The 22,619-nt window shown below is 42.8% G+C and overlaps 3 protein-coding genes across 6 annotated transcripts in view; 1 reads left to right on the forward strand and 2 right to left on the reverse strand.

Annotated features, from left to right (window-relative positions):
• Nucleotides 1-1,598: 1,598 nt before the first annotated feature.
• Nucleotides 1,599-9,072, reverse strand: LOC111976229 (zinc finger protein Eos-like). Of its 3 annotated transcripts, none has more exons than XM_024004977.2 (8): nucleotides 8,668-9,072; nucleotides 7,575-7,629; nucleotides 7,244-7,354; nucleotides 6,164-6,454; nucleotides 5,846-6,013; nucleotides 4,817-4,975; nucleotides 4,462-4,590; nucleotides 1,599-4,337 (listed from the first exon to the last, which is right to left on the reverse strand). In XM_024004977.2, the coding sequence occupies exons 2-8, from the start codon at nucleotides 7,612-7,614 to the stop codon at nucleotides 3,406-3,408; spliced, it is 1,830 nt and encodes a 609-aa protein (XP_023860745.1). In that variant the 5' UTR covers nucleotides 7,615-7,629; nucleotides 8,668-9,072; the 3' UTR covers nucleotides 1,599-3,405. The 3 variants fall into 3 exon arrangements, with proteins under 3 accessions (XP_023860745.1, XP_023860747.1, XP_023860746.1); XM_024004979.2 differs by having other exon boundaries at nucleotides 7,325-7,354; nucleotides 8,668-9,071; XM_024004978.2 differs by having other exon boundaries at nucleotides 7,310-7,354; nucleotides 8,668-9,071.
• An 83-nt stretch (nucleotides 9,073-9,155) lies between these two features.
• dnajc22 (DnaJ (Hsp40) homolog, subfamily C, member 22) lies at nucleotides 9,156-22,242 on the reverse strand. The gene is made up of 6 exons (XM_024004982.2): nucleotides 22,193-22,242; nucleotides 13,964-14,112; nucleotides 11,312-11,948; nucleotides 10,611-10,797; nucleotides 10,118-10,223; nucleotides 9,156-9,871 (listed from the first exon to the last, which is right to left on the reverse strand). The coding sequence occupies exons 3-6, from the start codon at nucleotides 11,868-11,870 to the stop codon at nucleotides 9,683-9,685; spliced, it is 1,041 nt and encodes a 346-aa protein (XP_023860750.1). The 5' UTR covers nucleotides 11,871-11,948; nucleotides 13,964-14,112; nucleotides 22,193-22,242; the 3' UTR covers nucleotides 9,156-9,682.
• Nucleotides 14,440-22,619, forward strand: part of lmbr1l (limb development membrane protein 1-like) — a 50,496-nt gene continuing 42,316 nt past the window's right edge. The window contains exons 1-2 of one of the 2 annotated variants that reach the window (XM_024004980.3): nucleotides 14,440-14,666; nucleotides 14,785-14,848. In XM_024004980.3, coding sequence (XP_023860748.1) covers nucleotides 14,665-14,666; nucleotides 14,785-14,848 — 66 coding nt within the window. In that variant the 5' untranslated portion in view covers nucleotides 14,440-14,664. Of the gene's footprint in view, nucleotides 14,849-22,619 lie in introns of both variants that reach the window. The other variant, XM_024004981.2, reaches the window with a different exon arrangement.

Genomic DNA, 22,619 nt, shown 5'->3' on the forward strand with positions numbered 1-22,619 from the left:
ATTTCATAATTTTGATGTCTTCACTATTATTCTACAATGTAGAAAATAGTAAAACAAAAACAACAAAAAACCCTGGAATGAGTAGGTGTGTCTAAACTTGGTACTGTACATAATATATATATATAACTCAGTGATTGAAATGATGACCCCATCCTCAGTAGYCTATTCCAGCAGGCTATTTGGGAAACACAAGCACTTCTTACCTCGAAATCTATTCATTTCGAACGAATTAGTCTGTTCATTTGAACTAAGCAAGCTGCTAAATCATTCAGTTTACATCTTGCCTATATCTTGTCTAGGCTACCGTAGATTATCTGAAAGAGATGTAGGCCTATCAGGAGCTGTAGGCTACCAAGTTTACTCTAAAACCAGGGCTAAATTGAATTACAATCATGAACTCAAATTCTAATCTGTAGCCTATGCCTATTGAAATGACAAGTTGATCTCACAAATGGGCCATTTATAACTGTTTGTATTCTTAACATCTGGCACATAATAACAGCACAATTGCCAGAAAATAGCCTAACATTTGATTTTTTATGKTCATCCAAGTTTTTTTTTGAGATCCTCTGTCTAACTGTCTAACTGTCATCACTCAAACACTCCTATATACATGCGCAAAGGGGATATATTTACAATTATAAGCCTGGTTCGAGCACTAAATGCTGATTGGCTGAAAGTCGTGGTATATCAGACCATATACCATTTCTTTGACCCCAAAATATTTTTTACTCATCTAACTGGTTACCAGTTTATAATAACAATAAGGAACCCGGGGGGGGTTGTGGTATATGGCCAATATACCACGGCTAACAGCTGTGGTACATTGTCAAAAATACTGGATGTTGTTGACAAGCATATTCAGTTCACTTTTACTTGAGTCATTTTCTATTAAGGTATCTTTACTTTTACTCAAGTATGACAAWTGGGTACTTTTCCAACCACTGGCTACTGTAGACTATCTGAAATAAGATGTAGGCCTATCAGGGGCTATGCTATAGGCAACCTGCATCTATCTAAGCAAACCATGGCAAACTTGAAATACAGTCATGAACCCAGATTTGAGTCTGTAGTTTATACCTATTGAAATGACAAGTCAATCTCCTATATAGGCCATTTATAACTGTTTGTAGTCTTGTGGCACATAATAACGGCACAATTGCCAGAAAACATTTGTTTTTTAAAAAGTTTGTCCAAGTATTTTTTGCTCAGAGATTTCGAGATCCTCTGTCCAACATTCATCACTCAMACTCCCCCAATCGGATATATCTATAGTTATGCACATGCGCAAAAGGGAATTATTTACAATTATAAATGGGGTTCGAGCCCTGAATGCTGATTGGCTGAAAGCCATGGTATACCATGGGTATGACAAAAATGTACTTTTATGTTGGTAACCAGTTTATAATAGCAATAAGGCACCCTGGGGGTTTGTGGTATATGGCCAATATACCACGGCTAACGGCTGTATCCAGGCACTACGCGTTTCGTCATGCTTAAGAACAGCCCTTAGCCGTGGTATATTGGCCATATACCATACCCCTCGTGCCTTATTGCTTAATCAATCATAGCAGTCAAATAAATTAAATCGACAGCCATTGATGGAAAATTATCTGGCGAGTTTAATAAGGACAAATGACCTTTTCTCTTGCGATATATTCAAATTAGTTTATTCGTAAAAAATATTATTTAGATTTTAAAAAACTATTTAGCTTCTAACGTAGTTACAAGTTACGTTGATTTGTTGATTTTCYTTCTTAATTGGCTGGATAACATTATGAGAAAATAGTTTATTGTATAAATGTGGAAACTCCTCTCTTGCTGTAAAAAAAAATGTTGGCCTAGTTTTCAGGCCTTTTGGGGAGGTTTTCTGGTCATTGGGCTAGAGATTTTAGCTAGACCTGGCAACCCTGATTGCCTCTGTTGCTGCTTGAGGTTACTTCACAGTTCATACATAATTAATTTGTCATCACACAGTGGAAAGGATAAATGAATGAGAAACTGATAAGCACATTCATACGTCCTAGAATTATCCTATGTACATCAAGTGCATTCATAGTACAATTTGATTTGAGGTTTTTTAAGATACCCATACATTTGTTTGCCATTTTTTACAGGAGGATGCAAACAATGACTAAACATTTCACATAAAATACTGAACTTGGTCTCAAACGTTGTACACTCCACACACTGCAAAAACTCAAATACATTTAGAGGTTTTCGGTTGCTTTAAAATCACAGGAGGTAATGTTTTCTGGATTAATGGGTTGCTTGTGCTGTGGCTGGACAAGATTTGGGATATAGCTGACCACATCTACCAAAACTATGCTAAACGCACACTACAACATACAGATATTCACATAACTATACAAAAGTAGAGAAACTTCGATAGACTGAAATATTTTGTAAGTGGTTTTCTCACTATTCAGTTTCCATTTGTGCAAATGGAGTCTACCCATCAAAGTAGTCCTCGTTTCCTGGACCATTCAGTGCAAAATTACAACATTCTGTGGAAGTTGACATCGAGTCACCTCTGTAAAATTGGGATGGAGATTACAAGACATGACATATTGTCAGTCACAATATRGTCAATGAAGCACCCATTTTAAGTGGAGGGAAAGACCAATACATTACTCAATTCTGTAGATGGCCCGTCTCATTAAGAAAATCCTATAAAACACTGTTCATCTGGTGTGCAGAGCATTCTTGTACAAAGTCATAATTTAAAGCGTTACAATATAATTTATCAGTGCAATACAACAATCTCAGAAAACAAAACCCTCCAAAGGTAAAAGTCATTTCACTTCACACTATTATCACATTTAAGCAAAGAATCTAAAAGTGAAATCCTCAATCGCATATGACCACCTCAGTCAACTCCTATCTATCACTGGATGGTTCAAGAGTCTGATCTGCACCGTAATTATAAGGCTCCTATTAACTCTCTACTTCTCCACCCCTGAAATCTGTAACCATCCACAGTAAACGATCCACGTCACCTAAATATTGAAGTGCCCTTAAACAGGATATTTTACGTTCATCATAATCTCCTTTACACATGATCACGTACTCTAAAAATAATAAAATGAACGGTTTGCTGCTATGTAACAGTTAAGGCAATGTGTGTCTGTCTCTGTGTAACGTGGTGCAGAACAAACCTGAGCCCATGTCTTCTTAAAGCAGCAGACACCTCTGCCCCTCCCTCCCTCCCTYCCTAGCCAGTCCCAATTCGCTCCCACCTCTACCCTTGGCCTTAATGATGTGAATAGATCTGTAAGGTGGAAGCAATACAGTGAAAGCTCCCCCAGTACACTGATTATCCCTATCCAGACCCTTCAGATTTGTGTAAACATTCAAGGGGAAGGGCCAAGTTGGGACCGAATCTCCCCTTTAACCCCCCCCTCCTCAGCCCACCTGGTGCTCCCCGCGGATGATGTGCGAGGTGAACTGGTAACGGCCCTGGCTGTGGTGCCCACAGACGTTGCACTGGAAGGGCTGGCGGAAGCCGTGGCAGCCCATGTGGATGGTGAACATCACGTGGTCCAGGAAGAACATGCGACAGTGCTCACAGCGGAATGACCGCACCGCTCGCCCCTCCCCGTCCACCACCTGTATAGAAGCCTCCCTGGAGATGGAGGGTGACCCTAAACCGGGGGTCCCCGATCCCTTCACGCTAGTTGGGATGGTGGTGATGATGGGCACGGGGCAGGCCCTGTCCCCTCTCTCCCTTTCTATGTCTGGGTCGTTGGCCTGGCTGGGGTTGGGACGGAGATGGGTGCGGCTGCGGAGCAGGCCTGGTGTTGGGTAATGTAGATGAGGGAGGAGGTGGGGGTTGTTGGAGTTGCTGGTTGGAGCTGTAACCCTGGTGCTCTGCTGCTCCTCTGCTGTGCTCTCTGTGTCGGACTTGTCTTTGAAATCGTGGCAGCCGTTGCTGGGGCCGTTGCTGACAGTGAGGCTGTGGATGTTGCTGTGACCTGAGGGTACGTTCTTGTGTCCCTCACCTGCTTCCCGTCCAGCGAGCTCCACAGACACGGCCACATCTCCAGCTCCACCATTGACCTGGGGACCCAGAGGAGTCCGGTGGCTGTAAACAGAGCTGATGACTGGGCTGGAGTCGGACAGGCAGGCAGGGTAGGGCAGGGCCAGCTGAGGGGGCTTAGACCCAGGGTCCTCACCACCTTCACACCTGCGGAGGAATCTGCCCCCAATCCTTGCTAACCCTGTAGCACCAGCTTCTCCATCAAGGTCAGAGTGCAGGTCCCCATTCTTATCCTCTTCAGGGCCAGGGGATAGTTCATAAGGTAGATCACGGTTGTTGAGCCTCATGTGCTTTTCTCCTGTAAAGAAGGACACATCAGTGTTGACGACCTCAGGTTCATAGGACTGTATCATCATGTTAAAGCAATGTTGGGCTTCAATACCTTCAGGAACATGGAAATATATAAACAGGAGAAAACTCACCCAGAAACTTCTGTGGTGTGGACCTCTTGCGTTTGGTGACGCTGTTGACCAGCCTGTGTATGAAGGACTGTTTCTCAGTGGACGGCTGGAGGACAGGTTCTGGCTCAGGGATCAGCTCCATGCCCTCCCCTACACAAAACACAGCAGACTCTGTTCARATAGACACTACATTGACATAATACTGGAAAGACAGTCTTCTGGGTCACAGTACATTGACTGGGCCAGTGAGCTCAGATTGAACTAACACAAAATGAAGGAGCAAAGTGCATTTCAGTATGTTTGTGTCGTGTGGATGATGACAGAGTCAATGTGTGTTACCCTGTACATTTCACATTACGATGTGTGTGTATGTTACCCTGTGTAGTGGGGTCAGTGCTGAGTGCTGGCTGATGGTTCTGTAGACTCTTTAGGTAGTTCTGGCAGCGTTCAAGGTGTTCCTCCAGGGTACTCTGCTGCTTGTAGCTACGACCACAGTAACTGCATTTGTAAAGTTTACCCACTGTCAGAGAGGGCACTGCAGCACAGAAACACAGCGATTCATGGGTCAATCAATGGGTAATGCATCCTTCTCTTTTGATCTGTTTTGGTAAAATGAGGTCTACAAAATATGACAAAACTACTGATTGTTTCCTAGGGAAGTTAGTTATTCCTGCAAGTAAKTCAAATAAAAAGATACATGTAGTTGTGCATAATTAGAGTTTTATTCAATCATTCAGTACTAGTTCATGACCTAGTCGTTACACTATGTACTCCCCCTTCTCCGTGAATTCCCGAAATTGTTCTCTGTTCCACGCCTACGGCGTTAAAAAACACTCAACTCTCCACCGCAACGTTCCACCTTACCAAGCAGTCGGAGAAACTGACGTCATTTCACCGAAATCCGACGTTGTGCAGGTTTGCTTTCTTCGAAAATGAACCTATTTGTTCAGAACAGCAAGGCAGAGACCCACCAAGGCTTGCCTGTCTCTATCAACAACTGTTGAATGCATGTCTACATTAAATTGAAAAACACCAACAGGACATCCTGTTTTGAATAGTTTTAAATGTCATTTCTTGCACATGTGGTAACTTACATTCCTGTAAAGACAATTGGTATCTATTTCCTCTGAGCCTCACTCTAGAGCTAAATTGACTTTTCTAATGCAATCACATGCATTGTGCTATAGATTTGTACTTTTTTCTAGATGCAATATGAGCAAAATGTAGTACGAAGTGCAGACACCTAATACTGAGAAGTGATGATATTACAATACTATTACATTACATAGTGAGCTAATACCTTGTTACAGGTAGAGGCTCTATTCCCCATCTGGTCCCACTTAGAGCCCAAATGGTCTCACCAGTTTCCTGGCTTGACATTAGAAAGCAGGCTACTGTGTCTTACCAGTGTGTGTGCGGATGTGTCCAGAGAGTGCGTCCCGGCGGCGACAGGCGTAGTTACAGAAGGGACATTTAAAGGGTTTCTCTCCAGAGTGCAGCTTTGTGTGGCGCAGCAGGTTCCCCTTCTGGGTGAAGGAGGCTCCACACTGGTTACACATGAATGGACGCTCACCTGACAAAATACACACACACACACATTCATTCCTCGTTATCCATGTCAATACTATCAAGTTGTAGCAAGGATCCATATCGAATCACCGTTTTTACAGCTAAGCCAAAGGAGTGTGGTCTGAGGTCTAACCTGCAGTCTATTCATCCTCACCTGTGTGGCTGCGTTTGTGCACTGTTAGTACATTGGGCCCGATGCAGACCATTCCACACACGTCACATTGGAGCTTACAATTGGGCAGTCGGATGGGACCGGCAGATGCAGGCTGAGGACTGGCAAGCTCCCCGTAACCCTTTCCTGGTCCTCCCCATACCTCACTCCCCTCTTCTGTCTTGTCCCCTCTTTCATCCCTCCACCCATCATCCCTCTCTCCATCTCTTCTCTCTGGCTGTGGAGAACCTGCAGACTCATTGTCACTGTAGAGTTCTATCTTAATGGAGCTCACTAAGGAAAGTGGAGACAGGCGAGAGACGCTTTGTTAATAATCATCAGAACTTAGCATACGGAAACGTATTTCTTAAATTGCACGGAAGTAAATCTTTATATATTAAAATACCGATAAAAATGTATCGTATGGAAATAATTCCTCAAGGGAGATAACTGCCCACTGACTTCTTTCAGTCAGTTTTGCATGTGATATATTAAATACAGTACAGTCAATAGGTTACCGAGATCGTAGATAGGAGACAAACATTGAGTATACAAAACATTAAGAACACCTGCTCTTTCAATGACATAGACTGAYCAGGTGGATCCAGGTGAAAGCTATGATCCCTTAATGATGTTTCTTCAATCCACTTCAATCAGTGTAGATGAAGGGGAGGAGACAGGTTAAAGAAGGATTTTTAAGCCTTGAGACAATTGAGACATGGAGTGTGTATGTGTGGGCAAGACAAAATATTGAAGTGCCTTTGAATGGGTTATGGTAGTAGTACACCCGTTTGTGAAGAACTGCAACGCTGCTGGGTTTTTCACACTCAACCGTTTCCCTTGTGTATCAAGAATGGTCCACCACCCAAAGAACATCCAGCCAACTTGACACAACTGTGGGAAGCATTGGAGTCAACATGGGCCAGCATCCCTGTGGAACGCTTTTGACACCTTGTAGAGTCCATGCACCGATGAATTGAGGCTGTTCTGAGGGCAAAAGGGGGGAAGGGGGGAGGTGTTGCCACTCAATATTAGGAAGGTGTTATTAATGTTTTGTACACTCAGCGTATAGCGATGACTGACCACTAAGAGATCTGTTTGGAGAGGACTGTTTACAGTTTGGAGTGGTCAATGTTGGAAACCTCAGACCTCCACAGAAATCACCTCGCTCCTTTGCTGACTCTCCTCCATTGCCTGTGAAGACACACGTACGCACACACACACACACACACACACACACCACACACACACACACACACACACACACACACACACACACACACACACACTATGCACTTGTATTCCATGTACTGAACCAGGCCTAAACATAATTAGACCAATTGTGTTACTTCTAAAAAATAATTTTTGGAATAAGACTTGGTAGCACAAGAAACATCCACTGTTTTTTCCATACCTGACATATATGAAAATCCATTGCAGTCATCAGCATTCATTTTCTCACCAGCTGACTATGGCACAGAGAGAAAAACAGACAAGTCAGAGCAATGATGTTAAATGTATTCTTTATAGCAGCTTTCTTTTTCAAATATCTGACTGCAGTAAATGCMGTAATAGATTGTTTGACACAAGTTTGTATTGTCTGTCTAACTGGCACTTTTCTCTAGTCTATCTAGATCACCTATACTCAGTTGCCAGGAAATGCACATATGAGAAGTTCAACATTTATAGTCAGTGCTGAAGTGTGACACTTGAACTCTCCTCCCTCCTCCACCACATACCCAGGAAATGTGGGGTATATGTTTTATCACATTTCTCTGGTTTATCATCATGATAAGTAAATCAATTATTACATTGTATTATTTTCATGTATTTTAAATGTTACATGGATCTTCTAATCAAACCCAAATGTAACATTTTGGTTACTGAGTGATCCTGGTGAGGCCAATATAAAGCTACCCATCCATCAGCAAGAGGATGGACAGTCTACCCCCCAGCCTTTGGTACCGCCGGTGCGCCAATCATATTAATGGAAGACATTCCTTGGGTGAATTCATTATGGAAACCGTTAAGTCTTTAGAACCAAACGGAAGCAAACAGAGCAAAACGAGAGTTTCTGTTGGACAAATTCAAGTAGGTCCCTCCCCTTTTCGTTCCGTTTAAGAAACGTTTTTCAACAGAATCGGCGGAATGAATACGCCCCTGACATTCGTTTCGTGTTGCCATGTCACTGTGCTGGCTTTGATGGAACAAGCTGATGATGGAACGTGACAGGTTAATAAGGGCGCGATAAATTAATATTGGTGCAAACAAGCATCAAAAGTCAACACAAATGCCATTTAGATGGGCACTTCCCCGATTGATGCAGCTGTCATCCGAAAATGACATGTCTGAAACTAGCGGAATAATGTTTCTTCTGAGACGTTGCTATGGCACCCACCACCCGACAAATGCTGTCCACCTGAACTAGCCCGAAACATATCCTTGCCAAAATGTCACTTTCTTTGACTAAACGCTGTTGTTAACAAGTGCATCACCCTCTTCCTTACCTGACGAACGACTATTGTTGTCGTTTTTAAATGTCAGAATATCTGTTGTCTCTGGCGACGGCAGCATCTCCGGATATAAATATTACCTGACAACTTCCGGGCCCATGTTGAGCCCGATGCAATCCGGGCTCCTTGGGACGTCCATAAACCATTGAAGTTGAAATGTAAAATGGGTAAGGGTTATGGTTTATAGAGTAGGGACGTCCCAAGGAACACGGATAGCACTGACCGCTGGCATACAGGCCGAATAGCCTACAACAGATTGGGCGCGTTCCTCTGCCCAGGCGTTGCTGACGCATACCAGGTCTTACAACGCCTGGATAGGTTTTACCCACTGCCTAACCACATCAAATGTTATAGCAATTTGGTGCCCGACTGCACAGTCGATGACGTGGTACGCAACCATTAGTTGAAACCTGCAACGTCTAGAGAAGACCATAACCTGATCAGTAGCTAGTGATTGCCGAAAACATCGATGCACAGGCTAATTAAAGATGTGGAAAACAGCAGATTTATTGAGGCACCAAAAAGTACATTTTTTAAATCAGAAATGTGTGATGTTTAGGTACTGGTCTAGAGAGCATTTTTCTATTATATTAATTGACAATCATTATAGTTGGCGTTCTACAATTCACCACAAGATGGCAGCAATTTATTTTTATTATTATAATAGAGCAACCTAAATATTGGAGTCACTATTATCAAGAAGTTGGATACAGAACATCTTTTAACATCAACCCCAATGTACAGCTGTCTAACAGCTTGAAATGGTTTACAATATTGCTATGCTGCTGTAATCCTGCTATAAGAACCCGTGTGACATGTTTGTCTGAGAAAATAAAATACATATCATTAAAGAAAAGAGAGCAACCTGGCTACTACAAAAAGTTATCTGCATCTAGAAAGTATTCCTTCTTGACTTGGATAAAACACATTATKACAGTTGATCCTGTGAGAGGACGACCAAGTCCGTGCCACATCATTGGCATTTGGGTTGACGGGTCGAGCAGGGAAATCATTTATTTCGATGATCAGGCTTCTGTCCTCTGAGCAGAGTCTCATAGGCTTCCTGGATCTGTATAAACATCTTCTGTGCCTCTTCCATCTTGCTGCCAGGGTTGTGGTCTGGGTGCCACACCTTCACCAGCTCTCTGTAGCTACGTGTTACCTCCTCCATAGAAGCGTCCTTACTCACTGACAACATCTGAAACACAACACAGACATATACAGCATGGGGCAGGCATAGTAGGGCATGCTCATTGAGATACAGAAAATCGAGCCAACCAGCAGCATCAATAGTATTTGACTGCATGTATGCTATTGTAGCCGCACCAAAGGCAGACACATCAATTGAATCTTGCTATGGTAACTACCCSCAGGGGCAGCAACATCAATGGTATYGACCCCTCTGCTATAGCTCAATGTTTCAGTGTTACACAGTCATACTCACTTGCAGTGCCTCTCTCTCCCTCTGACTGCGCTCTGTGAGCAGTATCTCCAAAACTTTCCTCCAGCTCTCCTCCGAGGGGCCCCAGCCCGTGAAAGCACCCAGTATCCTATAAGTTTTAGTTTAGTTCAGTTTAGGTTCGAAAGATACTCATTATACATCGGACCAGAGGAGGCTGGTGGGAGGACCTATAGGAGGACAGGATCATTGTAATGGCTGGAATGGAATTAATGAAAAGGTATCAAACACATCAAACATATGGAAACCACGCTTGACTCAATTCTATATATTCCATTCCAGCCATTACAATGAGGCCAGTCCTCCTATAGCTCCTCCCACCAGCCTCAGGACTAATCTTCCTGGGTTCATACTCAAACACATAAACAAGAACAAAATCCTATCCCTAAAATGATTAATTCAGCAACTTCTTAAACTTATATTTGTTTGTATGTTTGTTTGTTTGTGTGTTTCTAGTCACTTGTGGTTATGGTTGTACCTGTAGGGTAGCAGCAGGAAATACTCCACCACCGAGCGGAGCCAGGGAAAGAACCAGAACATGTCCAGCAGGGCTGCCACACAGTCAGACAGGTAGTAGAGAGTGGCTGTGGTGTTGTGGAAGATACTGTATCCCAGTGGAGCTGAGAATGCCAGCCAGACTAGGGCCAGACGGTAGAGACGAGGACCTATAGACAACAGAAACAGACACATATGGATACAAGTAACAAGATATTAGTAACAAGGAGGAGAATTGTTGATTCAGCGTTAGACGCCAAGAGAAAATTGTGTTTTTTATGACTGAAAGCATAGGAAGGGTAATATATTCTACTACTCTATAGATTTGGCAACAGTATCTGCATGTCTTCTGTTGTAATGGCCTCCAGGGCCAGCAACGGCAATTATTATTATTATTWTTWTTTTTTAACAAGGCAAGTCAGTTAAGAACAAATTCTTATTTACAATGACGGCCTAGGAACAGTGGGTTAACTGCCTTGTTCAGGGGCAGATTTTTACCTTGTCAGCTCAGGGATTCGGTTACTAGTCCAACGCTCTAACCACTAGGCTACCTGCCGCCCCTACTTTATAGATAGTACTAGCTGTAAAAGGTCATCATAGGCAGGTTTGGATGGACTTTGGCCTATTGTAATAGTGGAACATAGTTGGTTGGAGATGTAAAATCATGGGCCATGGTCTACATACCCAGTTCTTGTTGACTCCCAGAAGGTGGATGGGTTTTGAACCTGCGGTGCTGTGACGCTGTGACGCTGGCAGCGATACTGATGGGCAGAGGGGAGATGGTGCTGCCATAGAAGATAGGGGAGGTGATGACACAGGCTATGAGGGTCTTGTGTAGGTCAGTTGTCTGCTCTCCCACACTGGAAACYAGGTGGACCCCGGCGCCCACACACAGCGGCAGTACAATCAGGTAGAAGAAACTCAGTGAGTTCAGGCCGATCAGTGCCACCGTTCCAAAATAGATCCCTACGGAAATCTGACCAGCAAATCTGGCAAAGCTCACAGGTGGAGGTCTGGCTATAGGATGCCTTTTTCTATCTCTTAACCCTCCTTCCGTCTCCCGGTTGGCTTCTCCCACGTATGCAGGGATACGAAAGAACTCTCTGGCCCAGCCAACTCCAAAGCCCCCAAGGGTTAGCATCCATAGCAGGGCATGGCTGTCTCTTCCTAAGTACAGGTGATGAAGGCCCAACGGTCCACCCATTGCCCATAAGGCATAGGTGACAGTCACACTTTTCGTCATGATGATAGGATGGATAGGATCTCAGTGGATCAATGTTTGGACTATAGAAGAAAAACAGTCATCCTTGAAGACGAGAGTCTGCAATTCATAAGCAAAATGTGGATTATTTTTGAAAGAAGGTTAACGCAGTCACAGGCTGAAAGTAATGAGCAAAAACTATGATATACGAGAACATACACAGCATTCAGGGAAATACATACACGTCTTCATTGAAGGAAATAAATATGACACACATTGTAACTATGTAACAGTTATCATAGCCTAATTATGTAATTAGCACTGAGCAAAAATATAAACATAACATGCAACAATTTCAAAGATTTTACTGTCTTACAGTTCAAATAAGGAAATTGATCAATTGAAATACATTCATTAGGCCCTAATCTATGGTTTTCACATGACCGGGAATACAGATATGCATCTGTTAGTCAAAGACACCTTTAAAAAATGTAGGGGCGTGGATCAGAAAACCAGTCAGTATCTGGTGTGACCACCATTTGCCTCATGCAGCGCGACACATCTCCTTCGCATAGACTTGATCAGGCTGTTGAATGTGGCCTGTGGAATGTTGTCCCACTCCTCTTCAATGGCTGTGCGAAGTTGCTCGATATTGGCGGGAACTGGAACACACTGTTGTACACGTCGATCCAGAGCATCCCAAACATGCTCAATGGGTGACATGTCTGGTGAATATGCAGGCCATGGAAGAACTGGGATATTTTCAGTTTCCAGGAATTGTGTACAGATCCTTGCGACATGGGGCCGTGAATTATCATGCTGAAACATGAGGTGATGGCGGCGGATGAATGGCACGACAATGGGCCTCAGGATCTCGTCACGGTATCTCTGTGCATTCAAATTTGCATTGATAAAATCCAATTGTGTTCGTTGTCCGTAGTTTATGCCTGCCCATACCATAACCCACCGCCACCATGGGGCAATCTGTTCACAACATTGACATCAGCAAACCACTCCCCCACACGAYGCCGTACACATTACGCTGTCTGCCATCTGCCCGGTTGCCATCTGCCCGGTACAGTTAAAACCGGGATTCATCCATGAAGAGCACACTTTCCAGCGTGCCAGTGGCCATCGAAGGTGAGAAATTGCCCACTGAAGTCAGTTACGACGCCGAACTACAGTCAGGTCAAGACCCTGGTGAGGACAACGAGCCCACAGATGAGCTTCCCTGAGATGGTTTCTGACAGTTTGTGCAAAAATGATTTGGTTCTACAAAACCACAGTTTCATCAGCTATCTGGGTGGCTGGTCTCAGACGAAGAAGAAGCAGGATGTGGAGATCCTGGGTTGTCATGGTTACACACGGTCTGCGGTTGTAAGGCCGGTTGGACGTACTGCCAAATTCTCTCAAACGACGTTGGAGGCGGCTTATCGTAGGAAAATGAACACTCAATTCTCTGGCAACAGCTCTGCTGGAAATTCCTGCAGTCAACATGCCAATTGCACACTCCCTCAAAACTGTGGCATTGTGTTGTGTGACAAAACTGCACATTTTAGTTTGGCCTTTTATTGTTCCCTGCACAAGGTGCACATGTGTAATGAGCATGCTGTTTAATCAGATTATTGTTATGCCACACCTGTCAGGTGGATGGATTATCTTGGCAAAGGAGAAATGCTCACTAACAGTGATATAAACAAATTTGTGGACAACATTTTTTGAGAAATAAGCTTTTTGTGCGTATGGAACATTTCTGGGATCTTTTATTTCAGCTCATGAAACGTGGGACCAACACTACATGTTGCGTTTATATTTTTGTTCAGTGTAGCTCTCTGAACATTTGTTAATGTTTAGGAATGTGAAGAACGAAGGGACAGAATAAGAGATAAAAGATAAATAATACACACTATTATTATAAACAGTTAAAACAGTACACTTTGGGTGCTACGGATCCATAACATGATGACAAAGCTGGACTGATAAGAACAAGAACATGCCGTTTTCATGGAACAAAATGAATCACTGCAGTATATCACATTCTCTATGAACTTACTGTTGATAGACCACAGAATGTACCCTTGATTAGACTTACATAAATATGATTTTGAGTTATTTTGTAAAAGACACAAACTTACGACACAAATCAATCTTGGCAGTACAAATTCTTCCGTGGTTTAGAGATTGTTGTTGCATCAGTAATGGACTTTGGATGGTGACAATGAAGTTGATAGGCCTTCTGGGCCCTGAATAGGCACAATAAACTTGATTCACACTTCCTGGATAACTGCAATGATAAAACAGGCGTAAATATGGTAATTTGGGACAGAATACTTTCAATGTTTTAATAGTGGTGGAAAGTAAACAAATATGTATACATGCATGTTCCTGTCAATATTATGCTTCAGAAATGTATGATTTTATTCTAGTAAAATACTTTGATAAAAACATCAGGGTTCAATTTTTCATGAAACAATGCTTGGACCAATCAGCTCAGAACGAAGTTTCATCTGCCAATCACAATATACCCTAGGGAAATATTCAACCAATCAATACCAGATTTTTACATTTAATTGGAGAGGCGCGGTCCCCCCACCGCCACCCCCTCCCATGTTGTGTTTGGAATTAACTGTGTTCTAATCTACTGTCATAAATGTATCCGTAAATTCGAATCTTGAACAAAATGTCAGCAAGGAAATACATCTAACCGCTCTCCCCTTTCTCCACCCCTGCCCACGGCCCGCCCCGTACGGTTATAGCGCACCGAGGACCGTGATGCTTGCTAGTGGAGTTGAAACAGGGGTACAATGACCGTAGTTTTGCAATTAGTTTAGGACAAATGTAGGTAACTTGCCACAATGGTCTAACCTGCGAGAGATGTTTTGTTGTTTTATCGCCGGGTCACCGCGCTTTTAGTCACGTTTTATTATATTTTAACCCTTGCGTTATGGTTTCGTAGGATGGAAGTAGACGACGTGTCGGTTAGAGAGCAACTTTTCCACAACAGAGTGCGAGAGACTTTTGTAAGTAATTTTAAACCTCATATAAAAGCATTTCAGCGAGATGTTCATCCGTGCTAACTACATTGTTAAAAGAGTTCTAACTATTGTGTTTGTTCAATGAAAACCATGCCATGGATGCAGTGGTGTTAACTACTTAAGTACAAATACAGAATTATTGTTTGTGGGGGTGTATCTGGATTCCGTAGGCTACTTTACTACATTCCTGAAGAAAATGATGTACTTTTTACTCCATACATTTTTCCCTGACACCCAAAAGTACTCGTTAAATTTTGAATGCTTAGTAGGACAGGAAAATGGTCAAATTCACGCACATTATCAAGATAACATCTCTGGTCATCCCTACTGCCGATATCTGGCGGACTCACGAAACACAAATGCTTCGTTTGTAAATTATGTTGGATTGTACCCCTGGCTAAACGTAAATGTTTTAAAACAAGACAATTGTGCCGTCTGGTTTGCTTAATATAAAGAATTAGAAATGTATACATTTACTTTTGATACTGAAGAATATTTAAAACTAAATGCTTTTAGGCTTTAACTCAAGTAACGTTAGTATTTTATAATAACTGTAGCCTTATGTTATTACGGGGTACTCTACGGGGACCCTACAGCTGGTACTGTGTGTGTGCCTCCAGCTGGTCATTATCCAGTAATGTAGCTGAGGCATAGCCCAATATTGGACTAAAGAGCCTAAGGTTACTCCTTAGTCAAAGCACCTTACATGTTCTGTTTAAAGGGCGAATTGGCTCGAAGCCAAAACAGCCAAATGCTCCATCTAAACGTGAATTGATTTTCAATTGCGGTACGGTTCTAGGAACATAAATCCCTCTACTTTAATATCACATCAAAAATAATTTCACAAATGTACACTTACTGTACACCAAGTTGGGAGCAAGTCACTATTATTCGAGTCACAAGCAAGTCTCGAGTCACATTCTAAGAACGAGTCGAGTCGCAAGTTTTTTTCAATGTTAAGTCCCCAAAAAATTGGGATGCATGTAACAACTTGTTCAACTACAAAGCTTTGTCTATTTATTGAGGCAACCAGACTGCCCTTTTCATTATTTTGTCTACAACATATTTATAATAAGGGTTCCCTTGAGAAAATTGGACCTCCCTGAAATGACAATGGATAGCACTTACCATCCCATCCCCGAGTGCTTGAAATAACAACAACAAATGACCCTCCCCTATACCCAAAATAATTAAAACAAAGTGGATAGCAGAGAACATGTCTACCATTTACCCTTACTACTTGAACAGACCAGAGCCGTGGCTGTGCAGTTCTAGAAACTGTTCTGTCCTGTAAGCATTTGGCTACATGGCAACGCAGGAATTCTGATGGTTGTGGGTACGTAGACCATCGTGGACAAGAGTAGGGGTGTAAAGATCTCCTTTATAGTAAAAGCATGGCAGAAATCTGTCATTGTATTTGCAGGTCTGAGGGGGAAAAATGTAATAAACATTTCATGCAATTCTACTTCATTTTACATATAAGCATAATCTTTTTGTGCCACACAAATGACTGAAATTACAGGCCAAGAATGGACAGAGGCCTATGTGTTCATAGTAGCATATTTCTCCAATGCCAAATCAGTGTCTCGTTTGTAATGAAATTGTCCCTGTTTGCAAATAATTACATCTGAGACATCATTAGGAATCTGAGCATGGTACTTTCAAATGTTAGGCCTACATTTCCACCCCTGACACAGTATGCTTTAACTGCTGGCTACTCATCCGTGGCGTAAACCAATGAGAAGATCACACGTGTATCACCTAAAAGCTATCTGGGTTTAAACATCTTATATTGTACAGAAAGTGAATAGTTTAATCAATTGATGGTGACAGAATTAGATTTCTTCCCAAGCGAAGTACATCTTCTGTCTCCTCTGCTATAGATGGTTGTAGCTGTCTCTGAATGTCAAAGAAACGAAACTTTGATATCCCCATATGCATCGTAGTCGCGTCTTTCCCGGGTATTATACAGCTTTTTTTGTAGCACAAAGCATTGCGAAACAGCAGAGTTATAGATCACTTTATATAATAGGATCTGTTTTATTTTCTTAAATCTTAAGGTAACGATGGGTATGCCTGTGCTTTTTGCCATTTCCTTTGACTCTGAATTGCCACTGTAGGCCTACATAGCACAGCCATGGGTTAGGCAGCACACTAACACGTTTCTGATCAGCAAGAGCAAAACAAGCTGAGGCTCATGATCAAGACTATACATATTTTCTTTAACTAGGCAAGTCAGTTAAGAATTTGTTCTTATTTACAATGACTGCCTAGGAACAGTGGGTTAACTGCCTTGTTCAGGGGCAGAACAACAGATTTTTACCTTGTCAGCTCAGGGTTTCGATCTAGCAACCTTACGGTTACTGACCCAACGCTCTAACCACTAGGCTACCTGCGGCCCCAAAGACTAAGAAGATGATTGTGGACTACAGGAAAGGAGGACCGAGCACGCCCCCATTCTCAACGACGGGGCTGTAGCGGAGCAGGTTGAGAGCTTCATGTTCCTTCGTGTCCACATCACCAACACACTAACATGGTCCAAGCACACCAAGACAGTCGTGAAGAGGGCACGACAAAACCTATTCCCCCTCAGGAGACTGAAAAGATTTGGCATGGGTCCTCAGATCCTCAAAAGGTTCTACAGCTGCACAATCGAGAGCATCCTGACGGGCCTCCGACCGCAAGGCACTACAGAGGATGGTGCGTACAGCCCAGTACATTACTGGGGCCAAGCTTCCTGCCATCCAGGACCTCTATATCAGGCGGTGTCAGAGAAAGGCCCTAAAAATTGTCAGACTCCAGCCACCCTAGTCATACTGTTCTYTCTGCTACCACACGGCAAGCGGTACCGGAGCGCCAAGTCTAGGTCCAAGAGGCTTCTAAACACAGCTTCTACCTGCAAGCCATAAGACTCCTGAACATCTAATCAAATGGCTACCCAGACTACTTGCACCCCCATGTATATAAATTACTTCGACTAACCGGTGCCCCCGCACATTGACTCTGTACCGGTACCCCCTGTATTTAGCCCCGCTATTGTTATTTTACTGCTGCGCTTTAATTATGATACTTTATTTCTTGTAGGCATTTTCCTTAACTGCATTTTTGGTTAGGGGCTTGTATGTAAGCATTTCACTGTAAGGTGAACAACACCTGTTGTTTTTGGTGCATGTGACAAATAACATTTGATTTGAATATCCATTGCGGTGTGTAATGCAGCCTAGTTTTATTTACACCATCCCCGCTATTTTAGAAATATAACTTTGCTCTGTGCTTCTGCGAGCATGCACTTCGTAGCCTATAGGCTTTGGATTGTTTTATTGTGACCACACCAGACCATTAGGCAATAAGCATCAGAAAATGCATGCCTCCCTACTCCGTATCAAAGGCTTGGTTTGACAAGCTCTGTTTGCAGGAAAATAGCTGCTGGCTAAGGATGCTGCTGGGACACATGCAGCATTTACTTTTTCGCTCTTTACTTTAATTGCTGTTTGATCTGGCTTTTGAATTTAGAGTTTTTACCGGCGTCATGGTTTTGCCTTCGCCCAATGTTTTTCGTTCAGCTTTTTGCAACACCGGTCTGGTAAGGTTGAACGTCCCCTCTACTCTCGACAAAAGCTTCTCCCGAGTGGGTATTACTCCTACTCCCGTTGTCTGCTGCACTGCTGTTTGGATCCCACCCAGCGATCTGTTCCCCATCTGCCCTGGTCTGTCTCCCCTGTCTGGTACAGGTACCCCTTCCACACTCGCATCCAAAACGCATGCACATAAGTACACACACACCGCAGACTTTGGACTGATCTGCAAGCAATTATTGTAGGATTAGATGAAATATATGCAGAACAAAAATATAAACGCAACATGCGACAATTTCAAAGATTTTACGGAGTTACAGTTCATGTAAGGAAATCAGTCAATTGAATTAAATTCATTAGGTCCCATCTATGGATTTCACGTGGGTAGGTAGGCCACCCCCCCAGACCTGTCAGGTGGATGGGATTATTTTGGCAAAGGATGGGATTATCCTAACAGGGATGTAAACAAATTTGTCCACAAATTTGAGAAATACGCTTTTTGTGCATATGGAACATTTCTGGGATTTTTATTTCACCTCATGAAACATGGGACCAATGCTTTACATGTTGGGTTTATATTTTTGTTCCATGTAGTTTTACCAAAAGCAGTGCATTCGGAAAGTATTCGTACCCCTTTAAACACATTTTGTTACGTTACAGCCTTATTCTAAATGGATTGAAAAAATAAAAAATATTTGTCACATCAATCTAAACACAGTACCCCATAATGACAAAGTGAAAACAGATTTCTCATTTTGGGGGGCAAAATTTGAAGAAAAACTAAACAAAAATACCTTATTTACATAATTCAGACCCTTTGCAATGAGACTTAAATTSAGCTCCAGTGCATCCTGTTTCCATTGATAATCCTTGATGTTTCTACAACTTGATTGGAGTCCACCTGTGGTAAATACAATTGATTGGACATGATTTGGAAAGGCGTACACACCTGTCTATATAAATGTCTCACAGTTGACAGTGCATGTCAGAGCAAAAACCAAGCCATGAGGACGAAGGAATTGTCCGTAGAGCTCTGAGACAGGATTGTGTTGAGTCACAGATTTGGGGAAGGGTACCAAAAATGTTCTGCAGCATTGAAGGTCCCCAAGACCACAGTGGCCTCCATCATTCTTCATTGGAAAAAGTTTGGAACCACCAAGACTCTTCCTAGAGCTGGCCGCCCGGCCAAACTGAGCAATCGGGGGAGAAGGGCCTTGGTCAGGGACTTGACCAAGAACCCGATGGTCACACTGACAGCGCTCTGGAGTTCCTCTGTGGAGATTGGAGAACATTCCAGAAAGACAACCATCTCTGCAGCACTCCACCTATCAGGCCTATATGGAAGAGTGGCCCAACGGAAGCCACTGCTCAGTAAAAGGCACCTGACAGCCCGCTTGGAGTTTGCCAAAAGGCAACTAAAGGACTCAGATCATAAGAAACAAGATTCTCTGGTCTAATGAAACCAAGATTGAACTCTTTAGCCTAAATACCAAGCATCACGTCTGGAGGAAACCTGGCAAACCTGAAGCGTGGTGGTAGCATCATGCTGTGGGGATGTTTTTCAGCAGCAGGGACTGGGAGACTAGTCAGGAAAGCTGAAAGGAGCAAAGTAGAGATCCTTGATGACAACCTGCTCAGGACCTTCGACTGGGGGCGAAGGTTCACCTTCCAACAGGACAACGACCCTCAGCACACAGCCAAGACAATGCAGGAGTGGCTTTGGGACAAGTCTCAATTTCCTTCAGTGGCCCAGCCGGACTTGAACCCGATCGAACATCTCTGGAGAGACCTGAAAATGGCTGTGCAGCGACGCTCCACATCCAACCTGACAGTTTGAGAGGATCTGCAGAGAAGAATGGTAGAAACTCCCCAAAACAGGTGTGCAAAGCTTGTAATGTCATACCCAAGAAGATTTGAGGCTGTAATTGCTGCCAAAGGTGCAACAACAAAGTACTGAGTAAAGGATCTGAATAATTATGTAAATGTGATATTTCAGTTTTTTTATTTTAATAAGTTGTTGCTTTGTCATTATGGGGTACTGTGTGTATATTGAGGGGGGGGGGGGTCAATTTGATCAATTTTAGAATAAGGCTGTAACCTAACAAAATGTGGAAAAAGTTAAGGGGTCTGAATACTTTCCGAATGCACTATGCATTTTAAACGTGTGAAAGCAAGCAAAGCACTCTCCTCTGGCATTAGGTTGGAGAGCGCAAGGTGTCTTTGCCACAGTAGTTCAGTTTAGCAACAAATTCCAAATGCATGCATCATAAGACAATTATCAACTTCGAGCAATTTTGACATAGCAAAAAAACAATGACAGCATGTTTGTGGCTTCTTCAGTTTACACACAGGTGTATGGCGACGCAGATAGCTAATTAGCCCAGGTAGTCAACTATCTTCTGTCTGTTTTCCGTTAACAAGTGCTGTAACATGGAAATATGGCCGTGTGGGAACCCTATATAGGTGTATATCATTTTAGCCTTTTTTTTGTGGAAAAATGTTTCTCACCGATATGGTTCTTATGCTTCCAAAACCATTCCACAAGTGACACCTTTTAATTTTCAGGCCCATAACAACCCCCCACGCCCACAGAAGACTGTTTCTTGCAATGACTTGTGTGTAATATAATGGTCCTGAGAGCCATTATCAAGGGCTAGCTGAGACACAGAAGGGTGACCCAAGAAGGAGACCTTTCTTGCATCTGTGGCCCTTCTCTTTTTTTCCCCTGGGGCCAATGCATGCATTCAAAGGTCTTATAACCCCAAGCCCCATTGCCAAGGGCCCCCTTCAAAAAAAATATGGGGGATTGGAAGTGATGCAGACAATCACATTGCTGGAAGCTACACTCTATCTGCAGTATTAAAGCTGATCAATCCCCCCCCAAAAAAAATAATTGGTCTGGTCTAGGGCTGTGGTGGTCATGACATTTTTTTAGCTGGTTATTGTCATGCAAAAGACTGCCAGTCTCATGGTAATTTAGCATTAATTAACATAAACATGTTTAGCATCTCTAGGCCTCTGCATACAAGCCAGATAACGTACAGCAGGCCGACTCCTGTTCTTCTGAAGTATTTTTTTTTCATATCATAATGTTTCTTTAGACCTGCCATCACAATAAATAAATGTTATTTTAGGTGTATATTAAATGGATTTATTATACCTTTTTCAAATGTAGTTGTTCCGAAGGAGTGCAACAGCAGCTTGTATGCGTGGAGGACTGGATGTTAAATGTGTTTATGGTAATTAATGCTCAATTACCGTGAGACCGGCAGTCATTTGCATGACAAGAACCAGCTGACACAATTTCATGACTGGCACAGCCCTACTCTCGCGCGATACGGTTTTGGATCATTTGGACCTTAAATAATTTTGAAAGTATGAAAGTTTTCAAATGTAGAAGATACACTTACTGTACGCAGTTTAGCGAAGTTGCACCCGGCTGTATTTTGAGTAACACCTGCCTTCGACCGGAAATGTGGAAAAGAATGGTCCAATGGAAATGCGAGAGGATGTGTGACAGCCGGGTGCAACTTTGAACAACGTTTAAATAGAGCGTCGGGATTGTAGTTCACATGAAGCCAGTTGTGTTCCGTACCTTTTGCTGAGAACCTAAAGGGGGGGTCCCCTTAGCTTCTCAAGAGCTTAGAATCTGAATTAAACACCCCGAACCTAAGTGGTAGAAACGAGCTAGCCTATGCCTCCTCTTCCAAAGCCTTGGTTATATAATGTAATGTTTGTGCTGTATTGAATTTACCTGAAATGTTGACACTTTGCTTCAGCATGTTCACTTCCCTGTGAGATGCTACCCTGGTCTGGCCTGTTGGCACTGTACAGCTGCTCCCAGCCTCCCGCTGAACTTCAGACCTGATTTAGTATTGCTACAACAGGGCACATGGAGACGACCCTTAACCCCACAAAGCACAGCAGTTCTCATGTAGACTTAGCTACACCAGAGCAAGCCTTGTTCCATGAGCCAAATAGATAATGGGTATATTACTTTAGGCACTGTACAAACTAACATCTGACCACATCTCATCTAATGACATGTATACTGAACAAAATTATAAACGCAACATGCAACAATTTCATTGATTTTACGGAGTTACAGTTCATATGAGGAAATCAGTCAATTGAAATACATTTATTAGGCCCTGGTATATGGATGTCTAATGACTGCGAAT

The sequence above is a fragment of the Salvelinus sp. IW2-2015 genome, linkage group LG17 (assembly GCF_002910315.2).
Source record: "Salvelinus sp. IW2-2015 linkage group LG17, ASM291031v2, whole genome shotgun sequence".
Classification (NCBI taxonomy): domain Eukaryota; kingdom Metazoa; phylum Chordata; class Actinopteri; order Salmoniformes; family Salmonidae; genus Salvelinus; species Salvelinus sp. IW2-2015.